At 54.1% G+C, this 22,948-nt stretch overlaps 1 protein-coding gene across 5 annotated transcripts; it reads left to right on the forward strand.

Annotated features, from left to right (window-relative positions):
* The first annotated feature begins 18 nt into the window (after positions 1-18).
* FBXO10 (F-box protein 10) lies at positions 19-21,734 on the forward strand. Of its 5 annotated transcripts, none has more exons than XM_027813095.2 (11): positions 19-490; positions 2,187-2,777; positions 6,452-7,300; positions 9,483-9,632; positions 10,560-10,696; positions 14,442-14,512; positions 15,106-15,258; positions 16,556-16,831; positions 17,063-17,373; positions 19,920-20,113; positions 21,394-21,734. In XM_027813095.2, the coding sequence occupies exons 2-11, from the start codon at positions 2,193-2,195 to the stop codon at positions 21,557-21,559; spliced, it is 2,892 nt and encodes a 963-aa protein (XP_027668896.2). In that variant the 5' UTR covers positions 19-490; positions 2,187-2,192; the 3' UTR covers positions 21,560-21,734. The 5 variants fall into 5 exon arrangements, with proteins under 5 accessions (XP_027668896.2, XP_027668895.2, XP_027668892.2 ...); XM_027813094.2 differs by having other exon boundaries at positions 19-461; XM_027813091.2 differs by lacking the exon at positions 19-490 and adding an exon at positions 499-1,830.
* Positions 21,735-22,948: the final 1,214 nt, after the last annotated feature.

Below are 22,948 nucleotides of genomic sequence, written 5' to 3' on the forward strand. Positions count from 1 at the left end.
GGCGAGCGCGGCCGGCGGCGGGCCGGGCAGCTTCGAGCGGGCTGCGCTCTCTGCCGTGTGGCCGGGGCGCCGCCAGCTCCCGGTGGCTCTGTGTCCGCGCCGGGAAGGGCTGCCGCCTGTCGTTGGGGTCCCCGCCCCGATTGTCCGTCCTCCGCCACCCCCCGCCGGTAGGCTCCGGGCGCGTCTCCTCCGCGCAGCCCCGCTGGGCGGAGCGCCGGGCCGCAGCGTGCCCCGGGAGTTCTGAGCACCGGCGGGTCCGGCGGGACAGGGCTTGGTCTGCCAGAGGGCCTGGGTACCGGAGCTCTCTCCGGGAGGGAGCCGCGGAGGAAGCGCCGTGCGCTGCGATCCGAGGGAGAGCGGCTCGGCGGAGCCTCTGCACCGGTTTCGTCTTTCTCCAGCTCCGCAGCCGCCAGCGCCGCCCCGGGTTTGTGCCGCCCCTCGCGCAGAGGCTCCGGGATCAGGTACCGCGGCCGGTGATTAACTTTTAGGAGTAAGTAGCAATGGCTCGGGTTTATTTTTCCCGTTTGTATTGCAAAGTTTAACGGGAAGGCTTATTACAATCCGACCCATAACCGTAAGCCTGCGAAAGGGAGAGCGATGGCAAAGAGAAAGTGCTGAGCTGTGCCCATTGCCATTGCAATGCCGTGGGAACGGACACCGACACGGGAAGAGTTCTGAGCAGAACCGGAGGGTGAAGGCTTCATCTCACACTTAAAGCAGGCACGATGCTCAGCGCTTTCTCTTTGCCGTTGCTCTCCCTTCCACAGGCTTATCGTTACGGGTTGAACTGTAGTCGTTTAAGAGGTTCCAGCTCTCTGGAAGCAGAAGTAAAATTCCCCATGGCTGGTCAAAGAATATTTTTTCAAAGCGCGAAGTGCTCGCCTGCCTTGCTAGCGTGCATCCCTGAGAGAAGAAAGGGAGCCTGGTGCCTGGCTGCTTTTAACAGCATCACATGAGAGGTGAACCCTGGCATTAGAGCGTAACCACACTCCTTGCCGGAGTGCGTTTCCTGGCACGCGAGTGGGCATGAGCTGGCAGTGGTGGGGTAGGCAGGGGCAAAGCCAAAACTGCCGGGAGTGGGGTCAGAGCTGCTCCTGCCAGCAAAGGCTGTCGTGACCGTTCAGCTGACCTGAAACCAGCTTGTGGACATACGTGCTTTTTTGTGTTGTTCATAGGGCTCCCGCTGCACGGGAGCACTGATCCCTAGCTGCTGTAAAGTGGAGAACGTGCATGAAGCGGGCTGCGTCAGGGGGGAATGCTAATAGATGGTGGAGTTCCCTGTTTTGTATTATTGTCTTTCTGGTCACTGATAATAACGCTTCTACTCTCAAATACCAAGTGATAAATTCTGTGAGGTACCTCCCTGTTCCGTGAAGCTGCTTGTCTGACACTTTCTGGAGAGTGCTGGGAGGTCGCCAAGCACACGGGGCATCAGGAGGCTCCACTGCTGCATGCACCGGGTAGGGGACAGCGTAGGAAGCGGGGGCTCAAATCCTGCAATCAGGAGCAGTATCGTGCCACTGGCAGCCACCGTTTCTCAGGGCAGGGCATGGGGAATGATGCTGGGCAGGTGGTGGCTTGAGTTGGAGCAGAGGGGCACAGTCTTGCATGCCATCAGCAGCAGTGGCCTCATGCCAGGGTGGGATCAGGTGTTGGGGCTCCATTAGGAGCCGTGCCCGCTTTGCTGGTGCTGCAGTCGTGAATGCTTTCTTCTTCTCCATCCCTCCTCTGCTTGGAGGGTGCTGCTGGTGTCCCTGTGTGCTGGGCCACGGCATGAACTCAGCCTCTGGAGAAAGCCTCACACCTTTCCTAACGAGCCCTGCATCCCAGGTAGGGCCATCAGGCTGGGCTTGGGGGGCTCGCAGCGCAGCCCTCTCCCCCGCGGCACGGTCCTGTGAGCCCCACTGCTGAGGGATGTGCACAGCCTTGGAGCCCCAGGGTTAAGCCACAAAGTTTTAAGTGCCCCGAAAAAGGGCAGCTTGTTGGGGTGTTGCGGGGCTGGCAGGAGACGGAGGGAAGGGCCGTGGTGGTGGAGGGAGGTGGGCCTGCCTCTGGCTGGCTGTGTCTCTGAGAGGCAAGTGCCGTGGGGGCTGCTGTGTCCCCCTGCCCCGACTCCACCTCGCCTCCCACCCCGTGCCCCGGCGCTCTGCGGGCTCGCCGCTGACGCTGTGTCCCATCCTTGGCAGGTGCTGATGGAGGCCGACGGCTTGCCCGTGGAGCTGTGGCAGCTCATCTTATCCTACCTGTGCCTCCCTGACCTGGGCCGCTGCAGCTCGGTCTGCAGGGCCTGGAACGAGCTCGTCCTCAGCCTGGACAGGACGCGCTGGCGGCAGCTCTGCCTGAGCTGCCTGGAGCACAGGCACCCGCACTGGCCCGTCCAGCCTGACGTGGAGCCGCAGTCCTGGAGGGACACCTTCAAGCAGCACTACCTGGCCTCCAAAACCTGGACCAAAACCACCCAAGCCCTGGAGTCCTCCAACTGCCTCTCCCTTTTCCAGAGGAGGAAGGGCCGTCGCCGGCTCTGCGTTGGCGCGGTGGCCGAGTTCAGCAGCCTGCGGGCTGCCCTGGCTGTCGCCAGCCCCTACGACCGGCTGGTGCTGCTGCCCGGCGTGCACGAGGAGCACAGCGAGGTGCTGCTGAAGGTGCCTGTGGAGGTTGTGGGGCAGGGCAAGCTGGGGAAGGTGGTGCTGCTGGCAAGCATCAACCAGCACTGCCCCACCGCCCGCCTCTGCAACGTGGTCTTCATGCCGGCCCGCTTCACCTCGGTGCTTTACAAGGTGAGGCTCAGCGGAGCGGGGGCAGCAGGGATGGCGAGGCCGCCGAGGTGGCACGGCCCAGGGGGTTCCCCAGCCTGCAAGCGTTGGGAGGGTGTGACGAGGGGTTTGCGGGGCTCCCTGATGCATGGGGGCTGGGGGCTTCGTCCTCAGAATGTCTCCGCTTGATTGCAGGCTGCCGCAGATGCCGCACAAATCACTACTAGCAAGAATAAGAATGCTTTCGATTAATAAAGCAAACACATATAAATATATACATGCATGTATTTTCATATATTTATATACATGCATATATATATTTGTATGCCCATCTCGGGCTATTAGAAACTACCGTCAGCAATCGATAGTACAGTATCAATGAATAGTATGACAGCAGTCAGTAATAGAAACAATCAGTCATATAGCAACAACCAACGTTACAGCAGCAAGCAAGCAGGTAAATACTAGTAGGTAAATGCCTGCAAACTCACCACCAACACAGCAGCGGACATGCTTATGATAGATTATTTGGATATGCGGTACAGGTATGGATAGAGTCAGATAGATTTCAGAAGGGGCCAAACTGTCACAGGTGAATTATTAAGAGAGGTCATGGTTGTGGGGTAAGCTACAAAGGCTATGCTAATGGTTAAATGATGATCAAATTATAATTAATCAATGATTGAATGGCAGTTAAATGGTAATCGAATAGTAATTAAGCAATAATTGACGGGTAGTGAAGCACTGACTTGACAGTGATTTGACACTGATTAAAATGATGATTAAATGATAATTTAGACTGTGGTCAAACACTCTACTATTTATTACGACACTTTCTAACAATTAAGCTGCAGCCAGATATATAAATGTTGGTAGCATACAATATACTTTTAGGCCTAATGTAAAAGGTTGCTTGCCTTGTTATAGGTATCAAACACCGGGTAGGGGTCTCTCAGCCTCAAAGAGTAACCTGGAGGTCACTGCTCAAGGAACGTCACCACCGTGCAGCCTGCTGCCATACAGGAGGGCTCGGTGGGCTCATGAGGCTGCATATTTGTACAGTACAAAGTGCTGGACTTGCAGGCAATCCCGTCTTTGGTGTTTGTGCAGGTGCGCAGCTGTAGCAGTTTTAGTTTTGTCTGGTCCCAGCTCAGGCTGGTGCTGTTAGCTCCTGGTAAGACATGGCCTAGACTCCTTAGTCCCTGAGAAGGTCTGGCCTGGCACTGTTCTGGTGGCGTGCACAGCAGGGCTGACTTCAGCAAGGACTACTTGGTGCTGCCTGAACCCAAGTACCGTTCGCTCGGTCAGAGGCACACAGCCATCACAGCATCCCAGGAGGGTACCCAGCCATCCCAGAGGTGGGAGGGCAAACCAACCCAACCCCAAAAGTGGGGCCAGAGGGGTCTGGCGAGGTAACAGAGTCTTGCATCAAAGACACTTCGTGTTACAGTCCGAGATCTCACAGCAGGTTCATGCAGAGAGTTCAGCCAGTTTAGTAAAGGGAAAATACGTGCAGGGTGGGATGTTCTCAGAGAGAGAAGGCTCCGTTTTGGATAAAAATAAGTGTTTAAGAGGCTGTGGAACACCACCACTTTGAGCAACCAATAGATGCTGTTCATTTCCACTTTTCACTTGGAGTAGCCAATGGATGATGATGGTTTTGGGTTTTCAGAGCAATTTTATTTTCCTAGACTGTTCCAGTTTTCCAGATGAAAAGCTGCTATTACAGTCCCTGTTTTTTTGCACTTACTGGTGGTATCCCGGGATGCCTATGGGATCCTGAGATTTTTTTTTTCCAATACCTGGCTGCACTTCAGAGGCACAGCTGTGCTTCTCGAAGATGTTTCTGGCTCCCAGCTCCCAGGCTGGCAGATGTTTTCCTTTGTTCAGTGATCTTCCCCTTCTCCCCAGCTGCTGCTCCAACTGTCCTCGTGGTGAGGTGGCCCAAGAGGCTGGACACGGGAGCCAGCATTGCCCACAATGCATTCCACACCAGCCCTGCTGCCCCAAAACCCAGTTGCTGCTGCTGTGTGCTCTGCCCTTAGCGTGGACTGGATGCCCTTGGCCAGGATGCCCAGGGTCTTCTCCGGAGCTAAGCCAGGGCATGGAATCACAGGCACAGTCCTGCTGCTGTGGTCCACCCTGACAACACCTTGGTCCCCATGGACAGCTGCTGACTGGTCCAGAGTGGGATGTGCCCAGTGTGAGTGCCGCAGCTGTGGGCTGCGCCTCTACAAATGAGCCCTTCCTTGTGATGAGTCAGCCCATCACTGGTTATGATTTATAGTTTCATTTCCTTTCACCGTTTTATTGTTGTGACGTATTGAACTTAATCAGTCTGAAAGTCCAGGGTGATGGTACGGCCCTTCACCTGCTGTTAGTGGAATGAGGGAGTTTTCTCCCAAATCCATCAATGAAAAACTAAAAAGCAAACTTAACGCCAATCCTACTGGCAGTCATTAAAACCCTGTGAGTTGCAATTTCAGAAGGGCTTTCACAAACAGCCTCTCAGAAGCTGAGTGGATTGCATCCCTTCTAATTACCTTTTTTTTTTAATTAAAAAAAAAGGGAAGGTATGATTCAGTCCAGAGCAGGCTAGCGGTCTGAAGGGATTTCTGTATAGTTATCTTTGAGTACAAATAAATGCATTTCAAAACATCTTTGCAGTATGACCACTTCTGAGAGTACTCAAGGCTGAAAACAAATCTTAGGACAGCATTTTGGCTGGAAACTCTGGAAATCTCTGTAAAATTGCCCCAGTCACCTGTCAGAAGTGAAGCTTTTAATGTGGTGCACTAGGCAGTTGCGGGATGACCTGGGGAGAAAAAAGAACAATTTAGGAGATTCCTAACCAAATTAGGAGCACAGCGGAATTCCAAGCACGCTATTCAGCTTTTCTGGCCTGGCTCCTCTGTACCTTGTTCAATTTCTGTTGGCCTTTTCTGTAGATAAGCAGAGACTAGCCCTGCCAGCACCCATAAATTGCCCCGTGCATTGTGTTGCAAAGCAGGAAGGCCATGGTAGGGATGGCTCCATTCTGCCAGTTAGGTGGGAAACCACAGCCGGGGAACAAGGTGTTGGTGGTGTTTCTCCTGCTGCAGTGCCACAGCACGATGCCTGCGCAGCAGCATGGCACAAACTTTGACCTGTTGCTTTGCACTTGACGCATCGTGGGTGCAGCATCCTTCCACCAAGTTTGCTAACGGCTCTGGGTTGAATTGTATCTCTGCAGGCCAACCAAGCAATGTTTGATGTCATCTTACCTGCCACTGCACCCAGTAACCCCCTGAGTCCATTAAATGATGCCAGCTGGCAAATACGCATCTCTGAAGGTTGCAAACTCCTCTGTGTAGGGAGCTTTGCTAAGGTTTAGTAATCTTACCACATCTGGTCCCTGTCTGCTCCCATGCGTGACTGCTGGGCCTTGCTGAAACTGCAAAGCTGTGTCTTGTTGGGGAAGTTAAGGAAATATTGCCAGCAGGGAAGAAAGTCAGTGGTTATCGCTTGTTGCAAGACGCTTGCTAACTCGGCTCGCAGCGCTGCATCTGTGCCTCGGTGAACTTGTTGCATTTGTGACACCTGAATGCGTATTGTGTTTGCGACTGTGAGCTTGTTTCCTGTGCAAAGACTTCATGGTACGTCCAGGACTGCTTTTTCTTGCTTTGTGCAGTGGTCTCACCTTGTGCTTACTCTTCCAGACAACTTCAGGCTATGTCCAGTTTGACAATTGCAACTTTGAAAGCGGGCAGCTGCAGATCCATGCACCGGGGACATGCCAGGTGAAGTTCTGCACCTTCGCCCAGTCCAGCATCCACCTCCGCAGTGTGGCCCTCTGTGTCCTGGAGAACTGTGAGTTCATTGGTAGTGAGAACGCCTCCGTAATTGTGGAGGGCTACCCGAGCTCTGACCGTAACTGGGCCTGCAAGCACCTGGCCATGCTGGCCAAGTCCTGCACAGCATCCGTGTGGGAGCCCAGCCCAGCTGGCTGCCCTGTGGCCAAGCAGGATGGCTGGGGAGAATCACTGCTGGAGCCAGTGAGGATGTGCGAGATTGTCATAGGGGAAGAACGAAGCAGCTTCATCTCTACTGTGGGTGCTCAGGCTCTGCTTGGCTCGGCCCAGGAGGTCACTGAATTCAGAGAGAACCTTCAGGCAGCAAAGGAGGAGGAGTACCTGGCCCTTGACTCAAACTCCAGTGACAGTGACTTAAGCAGCGACAATGAAGAGGATGCTCGGGCTGCATACAAACTGCCTTATCAAGCCCACAGCCTCAGTCACACGCTTGCTGATGTCACAGACAGCAGGCTTCAAAGCGACAGGCTGCATGCCCTTCAGACGGACCTTAAGCTCAAGTCTCTGCAGCAGGAGCTGCAACAGGACAAGGAGGCCCAGTCTCTGGCCAGCTCTCTGCAAGGCTGCATCATCCGCCAGTGCCTTTTCAGGGATGGAAAGGGAGGAATATTAATTTATTCTCGAGGGCAAGCAAAACTGGAAGGAAGCATCTTCAGGCATCTGACCTACGCAGTGCGCTGCATACAAAACAGTAAGGTGCTGTGAAGACTACTGTGAGCCTTCTTCCTTCCCCCTCCTGCTCCACCAGCATCATTATTACTACGCGTTGCTCGGGTTATCCAGCCCAAAAGAAAGTCCGGGCATGTGCTGCCGCCCGCTTTCTGCGTGCAGCAGTATTGTTCATTGCAATTGGAGGTGTTAACTTGGTGACATGTTGGGGTCACGTAGTCAGGCCTGCTCTACCTGTAAATTAAACTCTTGCCCTGTACAAGTGCTGCCGACAAAGGTGTTGTTGTCGCCTTTGCTGCTCCCCGCGCAGCCTGTACCACAGATGTAGAAACTTGGAGACTGCCATGGTCAGTCCTGCTTTCTTCAGGAGAGCCTTCGGGGTGGGTGCCTGCTGCAGGTAGAGGCAGAGATTTTGGCCGGGGACACAGTGCTGAACTCAAGTTTTTCCTCCAGCGTAGCAGCGTCTAACCCTGTGCTTGCCCACAGCTCTCCACTTCTGTGCCTGTGCTCCCCTTCAGACAGGACAGTGGTCGTGAGGGCTGGAGGGTGACCCCCCCACTGCCAAAATCCCCATTGCTGGTGGTGTTGGGAGGGCTCGGGAAGCCCCTCTCCAGGTGCCTGCCCAGGGCAACATTATCTCTACCACTTGGCTGAGGCAGCACAGGATTTAGGCCTATTTTTCAGTCTTAACTGCTTTGAAATCCTGCACACAAAAGTTTTGTGCAGTGGGAAGAAGGGGAATGTTTTTCCGCCTGGTTCTGGGAAAGGGCTTTGCCGTGATGGTGCTAGCTCCCCATCTGCAGTCCCCACAGGACTGCAGAGCACTGGTGCCTGTGCAGAAACACTTTGCTGCTTGGCAGCGGAGAATTCTTTCCGGGGGATACCCGTACCAGAGGTATGCACTTTGGACTGCATTCTGGTTTTATTCCCTTCGGTTTGCTTCCAGTTCACTCAGCAGCCTGCTCGTAACTGGGAGCAAATGGCAGGGAGATGAGACCAGCTCAGCTGCTGCTATCAGTGAGCATTTTCTCAACTGGGAATTGGCTCTTGACGGGAGGTGGGTGTCAGAGCATCAGGCAACAGGAGACAGTGAAATGCTTGGCTGTGAGATGGGGGCAAGGCGCAATGTGACGCGGGAGCACTGCAGGTGTCCTTGCACGGTCAGGACCCTAAAGCACAGGACAAGCCTCGGCCAGGGTCTGCTGTGTGGGACTTGGCTGTAGTGGGTGTCTGCACTTCTCGCCTCCTGTAACCCCCTCCCCGCACAGCCAAGCACGACTGATGAAGACAGGCAACTGTCAAGTCCTGCTGAGTTCCACAGGCAGTGGAAAGATTGAAAGAAGCACCTTTCTGGACTGAGCAAATAAAAGGAAATATCATTTCTGATCTGCGTTGCTTGTTGAAGTGGGATATGCAAAAGCAATTTGTAGGTTATCTGTTAGCACTTGTAAGACACGGATTTCAGACGGGATTTTGTTTGGCTAGAAAATACTAAAGGACTGCTGCTGCATAAATATTGAAACTAGTTATTTGCTTAGAGGAAACTAAGTTGTTTCAGTTTGCTGGCTGGGACATTTCCGTCCCCAGACGGCAGAATCTTTGTTCTGAAGGTGCAAGGCGATGGACAGGTCGCGTGCTGAGCACGTGTGCTGTAGTGCACTGGCCCGGTCAGCTTCGTGGGAGCCTCATGGGAGGTTCGGTGGCATTTGACATGTCACCTCCAAGCAGCTCCGTACCGCGAGAGTCAGGAGGCGGTGTGTTGCTGACTGTGTACATGCAGACTGGTCTGTCGCACTAAGAGCGGTGCGGAGATGGGATGGGAACCGGTTGCTCGCTGTTGTCGGGGGTGTGCAAGTGTAAGGCAGCGAAGGAAGCCATCGAGCCTACCTGAACGTAGGCTTTGTCCAGCGGAGGGATGCGTCAAGTCAAGAGTGTATCTTTGCTCTGGCTGCGCAGCACCGACCGCTGCAGGTCCCCAGTCTCTAAAGGGACCAACGCCAGTGGGTAATGCTGAATGGGCTTAACCGTGGCGCTTGCCCACATGTGCTGATCTTCCTTTCAGCTGGTCTGTGTGCCTGGCACACCTCGGGCTGCAGGAGAGGCAGAGAGGTCATAGATGCACAGAAGCTGCAGGAGAGAGAGCTATGCCCTGTGGTCATGTCCTCTTCCTTGTCCGAACTTCAGCTACGGGTGCTTCTCTTGCCTGCAGGTTATCATGCTGAGGAATGACATCCACCATTGCAAAGCCTCGGGAATATTCCTGCGCCTGTTGGCAGGAGGCCTGATTGCGGACAACAACATTCATTCAAACTGTGAGGCTGGAGTGGACATTCGTAAGGGGGCTAACCCCCTTGTTCTGGTACGTACTCCTCCAAGCCGTGCTGGAGGGCACTGCACTCTCTCTCTCTCTCTCTCTCTCACATGCTGTTTCTCTCCAAGGGGCAGCAGGGATCCATCTCCGGGTTATAGAAGACACCTTCTGTTAGTTTTGCCCTTCAGCCTGTTCCTTAGGATTTTGTTGATGAATTAACGAATTCAGCGAGGGCAAGGCACAGTAAAGTGCTGCCTGATGGTACATCCATGGTCTCCTGCTCTGTTTAATGGTCTGTGTCTTAAAATCCCTGCATATAGAGGGGATGCTCCCCTGTCAAATGAGCACCTCTCCGTAACGAATGAACTCACGCAAGCAAGGTAGTAAATGGGCACTGTACCGTGAATTGTTTCTCCCACCATGTTGTCTATCCTGGGACTTGGTTGGAGGGTCTCAGCTCTCTGCTCAGCCTCAGGCAGGATGGGAGCAGCAGCCCCGCTCTCCGGCAGCATAGCTTTTCCTCCAAACTGGTAGCGTTCCCAGCTGGGCAGCAGGTTGACCTTGTCCCTGTTTACCGAACGCTCGTGTTTTTAGCCATCCTCGAAGGAACTAGGGCCTCACCATGCGGGGGGGGGAGGCAGAGATACAGATACAAACTGCCATCCCAGTGACCCTGTGGCTGCACTGAGCTCTCCATGTGAGCTGTGCACAGAAGCTGCTGGTGGAAGAAGAGGCTGCAGACGCGACGGGAAGCGAAATTTTGAGTACTAGAACCCCAAAGCAGGGTAAAAGTGACATGTGCCTTGACCGTTTGAGAGTGCTTTCTTCGAAGGTGGATTAATTACCCTTCTGATCTTTTCCCCAGCCGGGAGCCGTTGCTTTTCTCTGTGGTTGCTGCCTCCTCTTGCTCACTTTTGAGTGACCTTCCTTCCTTTTGCTTTTATTCTCTCTACATGTTCAAAAATAAAACCGTAGTGCAATAAGATACACAGTGGCCTTCGCTCAGGCATTGTCGTCGTTGGCAACGGAAAAGGCATCATCCGTAGCAATCAGATCTATGGGAATAAAGAAGCTGGCATTTATATTCTGTATAATGGAAACCCTGCTGTGAGGTATGTTCGCTAGCACTGACCTCTCTATCTCCTTCATCTGGTCAGAATTATTCCTCCCACTGTGCACACTTTTCTTCTCTCTTTTTTCTTTTTTTTTTTTTTTTTTTTTTTCCCCCCCTATCCCCAGCGTAGAGCAGAAATAGGACGATGGTGCACTAGTGCCTTTCTATGACTTCCCTCTATCTGTTTGCTCCACCCAGGTCTTTGCCAAGTGCCAGTCCTGGGTTTTCCCCCTGGATCTGAGGAGGCATAGGCTGTGCTCAAGATGAACAGCTCACACATGCCATGGTGCTCTTTGCAGGAAAAGGGGAAACAGTTCGTGGCACTCCAGTCATTGTTACTCCAATTCACCTTTCTGCTTTAAACACCTGGAGCTACTAACTTCTGTGTGTTTAATACCATTTGATTTAGATGTTAGTATTGGTGTCTGGCAGGCTTTCTTCAGGTTCAATGCTTTGTATCCACTGGTAGCACCGAACCCAGAAATGACATGGCAGGTGTAGCGTGGTATTGCTTGCACATGTGAGGGGCATCTCATCTGTACTGCCACCCCCTCCTACCTCTCGCTGTGCCTGTGAGGGACCTGGAATAGGCATGCGACAACTCACAGTCACGCTACGGAGCAGGGAGAGGCACAAAGGGAAGAGAATGGTTGCCCCTCCTAGCTAGGATGCGAGTATTGATGCTGGAAGTATTGATAATTAACAGCGCCTTAGCCTTGAGTCCTGCAGACCTAATGAAAGCAGCTTCTTGCAGGTTTCATGATCCGCACGCAGAGCTGCTGAGGTTTAGACAGGCTGCCCATACGGACATTTAAGAACAGGTTACCGAGGCATTTAGTCTTGTCTGGGACCTGGAGAAGTCTGCGCCAGACATACGAGCCCTTGAAAGCACAGGGGTCAGCGCTGGGCTTTCCAACACAGGATGCCGAAACTGTGGGAGAGGTATTAATTTCTGAGAAAAGCGGTGGTGTAGTGGCAGGGATAGAGAGATTTACTAGCTATTCTGAACTCTGTACTGCCTCGCAACATCGTTTGCAACACCGGTTTACGCCTTGTGACTAACGTATGAGCGACTGTGCTTAATGGCACGTAGGAGACGATGGGGAGGAGGCAGGGAGGAAGCTCGGTGGGAAGAAAATTTATTTTTTTTTTTTGCCTGACCAGTTACCCGTTTTGGAGGAGCCCCTCTGCTCCGCTTGGGCATGCTGCTGTGTGCTGCCTTTCTTCTGTGCTGACTTGAGGCAGGCTCTGGCACTGGCTGAGGCTGCGTACGCCGGGGCTGGCCTGGCGGTGCCATGTGCAACTGTGTTGGCCACGGGGCTCAAACAGGGTCTGTCAGCGTGCCTGGGGCTCACTAGCAGGTTGGTGTGTGCGGCTGCAGGCAGGCAGGGCTGGCAGAAGGGGCATGTTCAGGGTGGGAGTAATGTCCTTTGCTGGGTCCCTTTTCTACAGCTGGTAACAGAATGTTTTGCCCATTCCCAAGAGCTGCAAGCCCAGCTCCATCCTGCGTTTCTGCCCGCCTAGAGGACAGGTTTCAGCGGGGCATTGCGAGGCGCTTCTTGCAGAAAGCAGGAAGTGTCCTGAGAAGTGTGACAGCCACCTGGGTGCCAAGTACCATTTTTTTAACCATAATACCGGCCCTTGGGCACGTGTGTCTTAAAATCAGAGGTACTCCCTGGAGCAGCTAAAAAGTTTTTTTGGGTAAGACTGTGTCCCCCACTGTGCTGAGGCCAAGGCTGGGAGGTGCAGAGTGTGACGGTGCCTAGTGGTGCGAGGCTGCCGCCTGCTCCTGGGACTTCAGCAGCTGGGAGCCCCTGCCTTGTGCTGCTGGGGAGTTGCCTCTGGGATGGTTTCACAGCTTCTCATCCTCCATACCCTCACGGCTGCTGGAGCGAGTGTGGATTTCAAGTACAGGCGCCTTGTGCACTTACCTGGTCCGTCTTTCTAGAGGCAGGTGCATGCGAGCCCACAAGCAGCTTTCCATTCTCTGGGTGGCACTGATAGCCTGCGCTGCTCTGCCTGACGGGCTGGGGTGGCCCCTGCTCTGCCTGCACTTGTCCCTGGGGCAGGACAGCAGTGTGAAGGGCTGCGCCCACCCCTGCACCCCCAGCCAGCGCCGGTGACAGCATGGCACAGGCACTGCTTTCCCACCCTGGCACCCTGCTAGGGAATAATAAAATGGTTTGGGTTGGAGGGGACCTTAACAGTCATCTAGTCCCACCCCCCCTGCGTGGGCAGGGCCTGTCCCCCCCCAACCCAGGCTGCTCCCAGCCCTGTCCAGCCTGGCCTCGAGCACCCCCAGGGATGGGGCACCCACAGCTGCTCCGGGCAACATGTTCCAGCACCTCACCACCCTCACAGTACAGAATTCCTTCTTGTAGCTAATCCAAATCTCCCGTCTTTTAGTTTGAAAACATTACCTCTTGCCCCATCGCTACAGGCCCTACTAAAAAGTCTTCTTCTTTCTTCTTTCTTTCTTCTTCTTTCTTTCTTCTTCTTTCTTTCTTCTTCTTTCTTTCTTCTTCTTTCTTTCTTCTTCTTTCTTTCTTCTTCTTTCTTCTTCTTTCTTTCTCCTTCTTTCTTTCTTCTTCTTTCTTTCTCCTTCTTTCTTTCTCCTTCTTTCTTTCTCCTTCTTTCTTTCTCCTTCTTTCTTTCTCCTTCTTTCTTTCTCCTTCTTTCTTTCTCCTTCTTTCTTTCTCCTTCTTTCTTTCTCCTTCTTTCTTTCTCCTTCTTTCTTTCTCCTTCTTTCTTTCTCCTTCGCCCCCTTCAAGTTCTGAAAAGCTGCTTTAAGGTCTCCCCAGAGCTTTCTCTTCTCCAGGCTGAACAACCCCAACTCTCTCAGCCTGTCTCCGTAGGAGAGGTGCTTCAGCCCCCTGACCATCTTCGTGGTCCCTCTGCTTCCTTCACAGCCCGGAGGGAATGGAGCCATCTCCAGTGAGCGCTCCTGAGTGGGGGCCGGGGCAGGGTCCATGCTTGGTTGGTTGGTCCTTTTGCTTTGCGATCAACCTGATTGCTCTCTTGCTCTGATCCTCAGCAGCATGCCAGAGATTTGGGGTCACGTTGTGGTGGAGGAGTTGGTGGTGGCCTTGGGGCTCCTGGGCTTTGTTCCTTCTGACAGGTGGTAGGTGGGAGCCCAGGGGACAGCAAGTGACGCCTCCTGTCAGGTGTGACGGGGCTCATGTGCTCTCCAGGCTGTTGTTCACAGCGTGGCGCCGCCTCTGCTCCTGCTGTTGTCCTTAACATTTCCCACCATCAACCAACGATCGCTGGATGCCTGCTGGCTTCAGGGCTTGGAAGCTGTTGGAGCAGCAGTCCCATGGATGATAAAGCCTCTTGGCTCCTCCCATGATGTGGAGTGGGGAGACCTTGGCTGAACAGAGAACTGGGCTGACATGGTGGCCACTTGGATGTTCACGAGCACCTCCTGCTCTTCCCTTACTGATGCATGTTTCTCTGTGCCTCGTTTTGTGCTTTCGCCTCCTTTAAAATGGTTTGGCTGTCAGTCCCTCAGCTCTGCTTCGCATGTACCCCTTCCTCACTGTGCTTCCCTCTTGCTGCACTTCACTGCGTAGCTGCCCCATGCCCACCTCTCACTGCTGGCCACAGGCAACAGGCTGTGACAAGTCGCCAGCCAGGGAGACTGGTGCCTCCGCAGAGACCTGCTGCTGCGCTGGCTGGCATCGGTGCAAACCATGAACAGGCAACACTGCAGCTGGTAACTTTCTTTTCTTCTCCTACCTCAGTGGGAACCATATTTTCCAGGGATTGGCTGCTGGAATAGCAGTGAATGAGAATGGGAGAGGCCAGATCACAGGTATTGGAATGGAAATGACATTGTTATGCCCAGTTTGTTTCTATACAGAGCCTCTGTGTTTGTTTGATTGCAAAATTTATCTTGTGGCTCTTGGGTGACTTCAGGTGCACTAATCCCCTGGTTTGCATTTTCTAGTTGGCCTTTCTGCCATTACGGAGGTAGCACGCCTTTCCGCAGCGTGTCCTCCAAATTCCTGTTTCTTTTGTCTCTGGCCCAGCTGGGACATGAAACTGTGCTCCAGAGCAATCTGCCACGTGGACTGCATTTTTTTTTCCCCTCCCATGCCATCCAGTTGATAAGCTAAAGCTGTGAACGATGTTTCCTGCTGTTGTGGCACCTCTGGGTGGTTTTCCACTCTGCCCTACACCTTGGAGGACAGGGAGGTGGTGGTTACTGGAACTGCTAATGACTGGTGTCCTGTGCGGGAGAGCATTGCCAGGGGAATGGGGGAAAAGGGAAGCTCCTGGGGCTTGGGCTCTGCCACAGGCAATGGGAGCTTTTCAGTGGGGCCAGGTCTCAGCTTGCCAGGTCTCCTTGCTCTTCCGTGGGCAGGAGGCCCGTGTGGTCACCCCATCCTCCCTGCCTGGCCTTAGGGAACATCATCTGCGAGAACCAGTGGGGTGGAGTGGACATCCGCCATGGTGGTGACCCCATCCTCAGGAACAACCTCATCTCCTGCGGCCACTCAGACGGCGTGGTGGTGGGTGAGCGCGGGAAGGGCCTCATCGAAGGAAACGCCATTTACAGTAAGGAAGCTTGGGTGGAGAACGATTCTCACCTTCTCCCTCATCCCCCTGTCCTCTTGGGCTTGCTGGGCTGTCCTCTACCTCCAGTGTGCTCTGGAGCAGTGGTGGGTGCCCAGGAGGCTTGACCGGGAACGGCACCAGACCCAGCCCAGCACAAGCACTGCTCCAGAGGTTGTGCCACCAGCACTGCAGGGCTGTGGCTCTTGAGGGGCTATCTCCTCACTGAGGAGACCACCACTTTGTCTCTAGTGGAAGGCAGGAGCTTCCTCTGAGCCCTGAGAGCGAAACCAGCCTTGCACCATTGGCCTCGTGCAGGGCAGGGTTGCAGGAGGGGATGTGCGGTCCCTACGGGACGTGGGGAGCCACAGCTGCTGCCATCCCACATCCCACTAACCGGGGGCCAGAGGAGTCTGGCAGGACTTAACTGGGCTAAACGTCTGACAAGGTGTAAACCGTCCAGGTGATTTTCTTAGGCAACTGGAAATCACTTTTTTAAAGGGATTTTGAAGTGGCTGCAGAGAGCACGCTGCTGCCAGGGCACAGGTCCGAGTCCTGGAGGGGCTGTGCTCCTCTCTGCCCCTGTTTAGGACAGCGATGGAATGCAGACGGTTACATAGCATGGCCTGGTGCGCGTCCCCCTGTCCCTCTGTCCCACTAGTAACGCTGGAGGCAGTGGTGGCCAGTAGTGCTGGTGGCCACTGTCAGCCTCTCGCAGCAAGTATAGGGCACACAGCTAGGGCGTTGCCAGAAGTTTCTGGAACAGCAGTGGCTGGGGAAGCAGGAGGGTATTCCTAGGGCCCAGCCACCTGGGCATGGAGAATGTGCCTTGGCCCCCAGGCCAAGCCTCAGGGAAAACCAGCTCGGTGCTCCCTGGCCCTGGAGACTCCCAGTCGTGGAGGAGGAGAAACCAGGACACATGGGCTTCCAGCAGTGTGGCTGTCCATCTGCAGCAAAGCCAGCCGTACGTGCAGCCAGCGGACAGCGGTTTACCTCCTGGTTGCATAAGTTAAACCTGGGGACTCGGGCTGGGGTCGGAGCACGGACAGTGCCAGGAGGCAGTAGAGGTGGGGAAACAAAGGCGCTTAGCTCCCAAACTCAAGGTGGCCCAGTGGGACCAAGCCAGGGTCAAAGGATCTCTGTGAGCCTCTGACGTGTAGGGTTAGCCTTCATGTGTACTCAAAGAGGAGGATGGCCTCTGCCGCACCTGCACTGCGTGTGCGCTACCTGCTGCTCTGGGGCAGGGCTGAGGGTCTCCAAGCACTGCTGAGCTGGTGGGCTATGCCGCCCTGCGCTGCAGGCAACAAGGGCTGTGGCGTGTGGATGATGTCCTCCAGCCTTCCACATCTCATCAACAACCAGATCAGCCACAACGGCATCTATGGGGTGGCACTGTTCTGCCGCAAGGATGAGGCTGGTGACTATCCCCCTGGTCAAGGGGGCAACGAGACCTTCCAGGAGGAGAGGGAGGGTGCCGGTGGGGAGAACGGCCCCGACAGCGAGGAGGAGTACCCAGCTGCCCGGCCTCCCATCAGCGTGGCACTGGTGGAGTTGAACAGCATCAACCACAACGGAGGTGAGCTCAGGTCTTTCTCAGCTGCCACTAGGCCAGGAGCACCCTGGAGAAATGGCGTGCTGAGACCTGAGTGTGGGTGGGGTTTTTTTTTTTTCCTTCAGCTCCCAGTCAGAAAGTCACCCTGTGGCAGAAGAGACTGGGTAGCTTCTAGAAGGAGAAGTGCGTTTGTGGGAGTTACGTATGACTGAGGCTGCACGGTCTTAACCAAGAGATCTTCTTTTTGGTTGGCAGCTGCTGGGTTGCACATCAAGAGCAGCGAAGCGCTCAGCGTCATCGCCAATGTAATCCACGCCAACCGCGACGGCGGGGTGGCAGTGCTGCAGAGCAGTCAGCTGACACACATCACAAACAACAGCATTTGCTGCAACAGCCGGGAAGGTGTGCTGGTCGAGGCCGAGTGCCAGGTGGAGCTGCGCGGCAATGGCATCTATGAGAACCGCAGCCATGGCATCATCTCCAAGGGCGAGGGTGTCATTGAAGAGAATGACATCATCGGCAACCACAGGTGTGGCCTTCAGATGCTCCAGGCAGCAGACATGAAGGTGAGTCCTGCAGAGAGCTGAGGGGGCACCTGCTTGTGCAGCCCCAGGGCTGGGGCAGAGGCAAGACAGAGCCGCCTGCTGCTGCCCTCCCTCCCTGGGCGAGGGGAAGCCAGCAGGCCCCCCGGTTCGCAAGCGGGACAGGAGGGACCACCCTGGCATTGCCAGCAGGAGGAGTGTCCTTGACCCTGCGAACCCTGTGATAGAGGGAGTGTAATTTCCAGGCTACGTTAGAAGTGTGTCCAGCTGACACGGGAAAGTTGTCCCCTCTTTCCTTTGCCGTTGGGAGGCTGCGTCTGAAATGTTGCGTCCTGTTTGGGACCTGAAGGTCAAGAGAGAGGTGAAGAAAAGGGAGAGTGTCCACTGCAGAGCTACCAGGATGGGCGAGTGCTGGGATGTGTGACTGCTAAGATGAGGCAGAGGCAGCTGGGCTTGGCTAATCTGGCAAAGAGGAGGCCGAGGAGGATCTAACAGCAGCCCCACCGCTACCTGAAAGGGCAGTCGGAGCCAAAGCCGCCTCAGCAGTGCCAGCAAGGGGTCAACAGCACAAGTGGCAGTGGTCACCCCACCTTGGGAGGCCCAGGTGGGAGGCTGAGCGAACCTTCTTGCCTCAGAGGGTGGTGCGGCCCTGGGACAGCTCACAGAGGTGTAGGGTCACCGTTCTTGGGGGGTTTCCAAGCTTTGGAGGACAAAGCCAGGGTTGCCCTGATCTAGTGCTGGAGACAGTCCTATTCCAGAGGTCCCTTCCATCAGCATGCTGTAACTTTGTGTTTTTCTTGGCCAGTCGTTGGGAATAGGCTGGACGAGGGTCAGCAGAAATTGTTTGAGGGAAGGTGTAGGTGGGAATTAAGTAAATGTTTCTTTTTAATCGGGCCAGCAGTGCAAAACAAGAGCGCACTGCTCACAAGAAACTGATGTTTCTATCCATAGTGTGTTTGAACTGCATCATGTCCTAACATCTGTCAAGAGAGGTTTAGAAGTACTCTGTAGGGCCCAGAAGGATGAGGCAAGTTCTTCCCCTAGCCTCAGCATTGTAGGGTCTGTGCTTACGGTTGCTCAGATGCAGCGGGAAAGCACACTTGTACCAGGGGAGCTGGCCGTGTTACCCCAGTGCACTCGGTGACGGAATGCGCAAGGCGGTTTTTTTAGCAGCAGCGGTTTTTCAGATGGGCAGACGCACAGGGGAAGGGCTTGCGTGAGCTCATGACATTGCTTAGTGGCAACAACAACAAAAAAAAGAGTAAATTTTCGAAGTCCTATGTCAAGGCTGTATCCTCTCTGGTGGTTTGTCACATCTGTCTGATGTTTAAGCCTTGGTGAAGGGCAGCTCAGTAATCATTTCCCACACGTGGATTCACAGAGGGCTTGTAAGAGACACCTCTCTTCCCTCAGAGCAGCAGAGGGATTCCTGTGTGGTTTGGTGCAATGGCATTCAGCAAAGTCCATCTTCTCCAAGGCCTGTCCCCTGTATTTAACCGCACGGCACAGTCAAGTGGGTGACCCCATAGGGCTCTGTCGGAGGTTTTGCAGGCTGCGTGAGCTGTGCTGAAGGTCTGGGGTAGCTGGCATCTGAACTAGATTTTTTGGGAAGTTAGATGCAGCATTTCAAGCATCTAACCAGTTCCCCAGGTTACCTCCTGGAGTACAAGGTTGCCTCCATTCTGGTCTTTGTTGAGGGGAAGCCATCATGCATCAAAATGAGAAATGCAATTTAACTCATCATGAAGGACCCCTAAAAAGAGTTTACAGAAAGCCCTGCCAAGCAAATGCTCTGCATGAGTCCTGCAGGGGCTACACACTCCTTTTGAAAATGATGCCCGTAGAAAAAGATTGTCCTCTGGAGCAGAAGCTAAAAACCACTGCATGTTCCATGGTCCCAGCCATCCAGTCTCCTGGAGCACACAGGCAGGATTCATGTTGCAGGGTTCATTTGGGGAGCAGAGTTGGGGGGCGCAGCTCCTTGCTGAAGTACTGGTGATGTCCTGGCGCTGTCGTTGCTCGTCCACGCACTGCCAGAGCCCAACAGGTGCCTGAGAGCGGGTGAGATGGTGCACGGTGCTGGGTGGGAAGGAGCATCACAGCAGCTGTTGCTGTGGATCCAAGGAGAAAGGACCAAACTGATCTTCTAGATGATGGCATGGTGAGAGCCGTGGCCTTGTCTGTCTTGGGAAGAGGAGAATCCTAAGTGCTCTTTTTGTCCGTATAGAAGGACATGACAGCCTACAAGTATGGCCATTCAAAACCTGGAGGGCAAGGAGCAGCAGCAGGTTCATATTGCACCAGGGAGTTGGGTACCAGCTGAAGGGAAGCTTGTAGCATCTACCACTGACAGAAGCTGAGCTGCCAGGTGGGGCCACCAGTAATGTGTAGAAGGCCTTAGGAAAGCTTCTGTGTGCGTGGCTACAGGACATCCAGTCTGAACCCCTGGTATGCTCCCAGACTGCCAGGGAGTGCTAGTGAGCCTTGCAGAGGAGCTTTGGAGTTTGTTTCTTTGTCGATCAAAGAGCCGTATGAACAATATCCTTCTGCTTGTGCCATCCCATCTAAAGCTTAATTTGCAGGTGACCAAGAACAGGATACAGGCCTTTCGGGACTATGGGATTGCTCTCTTTGACGAAGCCAAAGGCCTGGTGCAGGAAAACCTCATTTTCCAAGGAAGATCCAAGAAATTCATTTTGCGACCAATGTCAAACGCAGAAGATTGCATTGTCCAAGACAATGTGCTTCTCACCGTCAAGAAAAGGTAAGGGCCCTAGCACCATGGGGTGGAGTTGTGAGCTCGGAGCCGCCGTTGTGCTCCCCTGTTAGGCAAGCACAGGAGGGCTGTGCTATGGAGCGCCTCTTCTCAGCTTCCCATACCTGCTGACCCATGGCACCAGCCCCACATGTGTGGTGAACCACTGCAGGTGACGACTGCAGACCAAGCAGAGCCAGGAGGTTCCTCTTGGGATACCTCTAAAGCCACCAAAGGGGCTTGGATTATTCCTTGTCAGGCTACGTGGGTCTTCATGATGGATGGCCAGATCCGACCCCAGTCTGCACTGGGCTTTTGGTGCTGGTGAGGAGGAGGAGGGTGGCTTCAGGCACCAGATTCCACCTCCAAGCTTTTGCCCGGAGCAATGTGAACAGCCAAGGGGAAAATGGATCTTGGAGTGGTTGTTTCTTCCTGGGCTTGATTTAGCTACCCTGGTCTTTGTGCCAGTAGAGGGAGAATGTGTCTTCTGGTGGTCTTCAGAGGTACTCCTGTAGCTGCAGATCTCCAATGGGTGTTGCAAAGCTTCCCTTAGCTGCTTACCGTCACCCAGATCTCAGTGACTCTCACTACAGGCCTTGTTCAAAAAGGGTCACTCTAGAGCTGGACTCTACAACAGATGCCCGAGGGTGGAATGCTGGAGCCCCGTCACCCATACAAGAGCTGGGTATTCAGTGGGTTGTTCTTTTTAGCTAAAAAGATTTGACCTTGACTCTACTCCCTGGGTCCATGGCGTGAGAGAGGACCCAGTGAAACTGGAAGACTTGCATTACTGGAGGGAGGTTACATGTGTGGGCCCCCAGGCTGGTGATGCTGTCACTTAGTCCTCCAGACTCCCATAGCATCAGTGTCAAGTGCACTAGAGAGGATTCCCACCACCTCCTCCAGAGCCTTTAGCCTCACGATTCCTCCGTTAGGTTTTCAAATCTGGGTCCCTTACAGCAAGTCTCGGGAGGTCCTAGCACTGAATTTCCTCCTGCAGGTTCCTGACCCATCCCCCTAGAACTTGCAGGCACTTGGAGGTGTTGGCTGTAAAATCACGGGAGGTAGTTTTGCAGTAAAGCGAGATGTTCCGTCTCAATTCTCCAACCATTTCTGTCCCGCTTGTGTTTCAGAACAGACGTCGCGTCTGAGCATTGTGCGCCTGCCAGCGCTGCTCTGCCCCTTCCCTCCCTGATGGGGGAACTTCAAGGGAGTGTTTCTGAGGCGGCTCTGGAAGCACCCTTTCACCCTGCTCATGGTCACGCATGGGGTGTCTCTCCTTTTCCCAGGTTTGATATGGAGTGCATGCTGATTAACCCCCCAGCACGGCCTCACGTCAGAGGAGGTGTCCTGGGCTCCTGCATGGCGGCTGGTGGTCCGAGGGTTTCCAGCACAACTACCAGGATGGATGGGGGCTGCCACCACCGCAGGAGCATCTTCTGCACCATTCTTTGACTGGATTAGGAGGTTTCTTCCCTGGTTTCTCTGCCTGTCTTTTCTCCAGAGCGGCCGCTGGGAAGCTCTCACAGCTCAGGGATGGGGACCCCTGTTGGACTGTACTCCCTTTTCACGAAGAATTTTGCAACTTCAGTGGCACATCACTGAATAAAAAAATAGCTGGGAAAACAGCGTTCATGTCTTAATGTCTTCCTCTTTGTCCACCGAGATTGCTGCTGGGGTAACTTTACAAGGAAGCAGTTCCTGAGATGGGATGCATTCCTTGGCAGAACCAGCCTGGGCCTCCCCAGCCCAAGCTCTGGACAAGCCTCTCCTCCCGTGGGGCCCATGGCGTTATTGATTGGGGAACCAGTTGCTTTGAAGCTCTTTTGGCAGTGACCGTCTGCATCTGTCCTGCATGATCTTGCTCAGTCTCTGTGCTGATTCTGACCCGGAAGGGGCACACAGATCAGCGCAGACAGACGGACGTACACGCAGTGCATGTCCCTCCAGCACCCAGACTCGGCTGCCATCTGCCCAGTACTGCCCCAGGGCCCCAGTCTCTCTGGTTTCTGGCACCAGGACGTATGAGACCCTAGAGCCTGCAGCATCCCCCCTCAGCAGACCAGGTGGACAGACAGAGGGGGCGGTTGGGCTCCCAAACCAATTCACCACCTTGTTAGTAGCAAGCCCATGGAGATAGAGATACTGCATCTGTCCTTTGCTGCAGCGAATGAAGAGACGGGACGCAGCTTGATGCAAGCAAGTTGTCCCTTTATTAGTGATTTTCTTACAATTATAAACGTTTCTACCTTCTACATATTACACACTGATTGGTTAAATCTTAAGCATAAAAAACACTGATTGGTTGATATTTGAGGCACACCGTTAGAACAATAGGAACTTACTAGTTTATCTTGACCTAGCAATAATTTCTATTCCAAGGTTAGGGAGTTTCTTTCTACGCGGCTTTCTTGATTACATATCGGCGCCATCCGTTCCCTTATCTGGCTACTTGTTTCTCTGTCCGTCTGGTTGCCTCCTCAGCTGTGACGGCTCAGGGGTCTGCAGTTAGCTTGTTCCTTTGCTCCCAGGGCTTGTGCCCTACAAGTTCTAACAAGTCTCTGCTCATCAGGCTATCAGTACTTGGACTCTTGTCCTTGAGGCCTTGTCCTACACTTTGCCACCAATCACCTCTCTACGCACAGTGAGACGCTTTTATTGCCTCGCTCCTCTGTTTTCACGTGTTCATCCTGCCTGAACTGTGTCAATTCCCAGTTTGGTTCCTCCCCTGGGCATCCCGTTAATAAGCTTTGTGCAATCCTGGGATGCTCTTCCCCTGCCCGCTGTAGCGTGTCCCATACCCCTGGCAGAGACCCCTGGGTCCGTGAGGGGCTGGGGAGAGGG

This window comes from Falco cherrug (genome assembly GCF_023634085.1).
Source record: "Falco cherrug isolate bFalChe1 chromosome W unlocalized genomic scaffold, bFalChe1.pri SUPER_W_unloc_1, whole genome shotgun sequence".
Lineage (NCBI taxonomy): Eukaryota > Metazoa > Chordata > Aves > Falconiformes > Falconidae > Falco > Falco cherrug.